Here is a 2,512-nt window from a genome sequence, read left to right as displayed (position 1 = left end):
AGCACATGAGTTGTAGATACGATTTTATTGATCTTATTGGCTGATCGGACATTGTGATAATTTTCAATCAGCACCGCGTGATCTTAATGAGGGTCAAAGTACGGCGGATCACCTAACTCGTCCTCAGTGACGAGTTCAAATCTAGTTATTTTTAGGTCTATTTATAAATTTGCCCCTAACACACTGGGCCCCAGTGCTTTGCACTGGCTGCACTGCCCGTAGCTATGCCACTGCTCAAAGTAGCTGGTGTTCTTATTAGTAGTTTGTGACTCAATATGGAGTTGGTTATATTTGAGCAGAAAATACATTCAAAACTTTTAAATTACCTTCCTGTTTGTCTTAACATATCCAACATCTTGGCTTGGAAAACAGGATCAACTGCTTCTACACTAACACCCTAAAAAAAGAATGTATTATTTACAAAATAAAATATAATTAGTAAAGCACTTGCCCATAACATAGTATGCAAGTGAAGAAGTATAATCTAAAATTATAGGAGGGATATGAAATTTAAAGTTAAAAACAAAAATTATATAAAATTATATACAAAAATTTAAATGTTTTGCTCCGAACTTACAGTTCCTGACTGTGGCATCGCAAAAACGTCAATAACTCGAACAGTGTAGTCATCAACAAACTCACCCAACATCAAACCCATAACTTCCATTGGTACACCTGCTCGACCATGCTTTAACATCTGTAAGAAGAAATTCAAAAACAACTCAAAGTCAATAAACAATTGAGCTTGGTTTAATTCCTGCCATATAGTAATCTCTATTTTACAAGTTAGTAAATGTTTTAATGTCCTTTGTTAATTTACATTCTATTTAAGACAGGACCCTTTTTATACCTACTGTATCTTGTTCGCTAAACAATGTATAGTATAAAAAAAGTCTTGCCAAAATACAATGTTAAAGATAAAAACTTTACTGTCATGAGTATTTATTATACAGCCATCTAGTCAGAGAATTATACAATGATCAGTGAAAAAACTTACTTTTAAGAGTGCCAAAGATGATATGTAGACTTGCTCTGCTGTGTCAACCATTGGAGCATCACTAGTTGTTGCACCACCACCGAGCCCAGACATTCCACCGCCAAGACGAAGTAAACGATCCATTATGACTGAAATACAAAAGGCAAATGTCAAGACTATTTATAGCACCAATATGCCGTACTTTTTTCACTTTATTAAACTTGATATTAAATACAACATGTTTTTTTCTTTTGCAGACATTGGCATAAAATGTTCCTGAATCAGTGATCTGAATGATATTGGTAGGCCTAGGCCTACAGAAGATTATAGAAGATTGGTTAATTTTATACCAGTAGTTCAAAAAATATTCTGTCAACTTTATGTACAAAATACTGTAGCATAAAGATTCAATTTATTTCTTTTTAGCACTTCAAGCATTTTCAATTAGTGTATTTATTGATATGATATAATCATTCATATAATGAACACCTAATATCATAGGCGGCACAGAATAGGTTTAACTTACTCCCACAATGTTTAAAATTATTACTATTATTATTACACACTCAACACCCACACACCACTTCATTAAGCCTCAATGGTTCTATCAGTTGTGTATCGCTGGGGCCAGGAGCATTGTGGCTTTCTGAAACTAGCGGCCCATTTTGCATCCCAGTTGCCAATTCCATTGTGCGATTTTAGGTATGCTCATTTTTCAATCATGCTTGTCATTGTATTCTATCTAAATGTTTTTAACAATGAAATAAATGATATGATATCAGCAAGAAAATGTATGATTATGGCACCCGTAGATCCCCAAAAATGTCATTATAGACTTAAAATTTGAATATAATTTTCTTTTTGCACAACTGCCGCACGAGAACACATGTGTTACGCCACTGCTTCTATTCGGCAAGCCGGAAGTCCCAAACCAACATTATTAAAATTATAAAGAACAAAGACAATAAAAAAAAACCACATGAACACATCATTACAAGCAATACTACATAGTCACAGTGGATGGACTGCATCCATCTGCCTTTCAAAAACAATCTCAGAAATGGTTTTTTGCAATTAGGCCTAGGCCAGGTCTATATGTCTCAGAATTCATAGTAGAGTCCTAGCCCTCTCAGTCTGTGGTCAGCCCCTTTCTTTGTTTAGGTTAAAATAGTGTAGCGCCTGTTGCTAACAGATGTTGTTAAGTATGCACTGTGTTCACGCAGATGAACCTCTATAATCGTCATCAGCGTGTAGCGTAGAACACTAGTGCATACTAACTTCAAATACCGAAATTGGACACTTGAATAGTCGGCAAAGAACAGAACAGAGCAGTTTATATTTGTTATCTTTGAGCGTCCGTAGGACCAGTTGATTACCTACCACGCACGGTAAGTGGAGTTACTTATTTAGGCCACGGGAATGAAAGTTGTAGGTTTGCGTCCACCGCCCGCATGCCTAAAAAGCTACCGCACGAAAATTTTCATTATTTTGAAAAGTTCATTATTTTGAAAAAAAATATACTTCGTTTTAAAAAAC

General features: G+C 35.3%; 1 protein-coding gene across 2 annotated transcripts in view; it reads right to left on the bottom strand.

Annotated features, from left to right (window-relative positions):
• LOC117106862 (26S proteasome non-ATPase regulatory subunit 14) overlaps nucleotides 1-2,512 on the bottom strand; it is a 6,513-nt gene that overhangs the window by 3,120 nt on the left and 881 nt on the right. For both annotated transcript variants that reach the window (XM_033248349.1, XM_033248350.1), the window contains exons 2-4: nucleotides 998-1,125; nucleotides 578-697; nucleotides 327-397 (exon numbers count right to left, since the gene is read on the bottom strand). In XM_033248349.1, the coding sequence (XP_033104240.1) occupies nucleotides 327-397; nucleotides 578-697; nucleotides 998-1,120 (314 nt within the window). In that variant the 5' untranslated portion in view covers nucleotides 1,121-1,125. The remainder of the gene's footprint in view (nucleotides 1-326; nucleotides 398-577; nucleotides 698-997; nucleotides 1,126-2,512) is intronic.

Source organism: Anneissia japonica, unplaced genomic scaffold (assembly GCF_011630105.1).
Source record: "Anneissia japonica isolate Jap-2015-1 unplaced genomic scaffold, ASM1163010v1 scaffold1165_len1893470_cov193, whole genome shotgun sequence".
In the NCBI taxonomy this organism is placed as follows: Eukaryota; Metazoa; Echinodermata; class Crinoidea; order Comatulida; family Comatulidae; genus Anneissia; species Anneissia japonica.
Note: the sequence above shows the minus strand (reverse complement) of the source record. Positions and strands in the feature narration are given on the sequence as shown.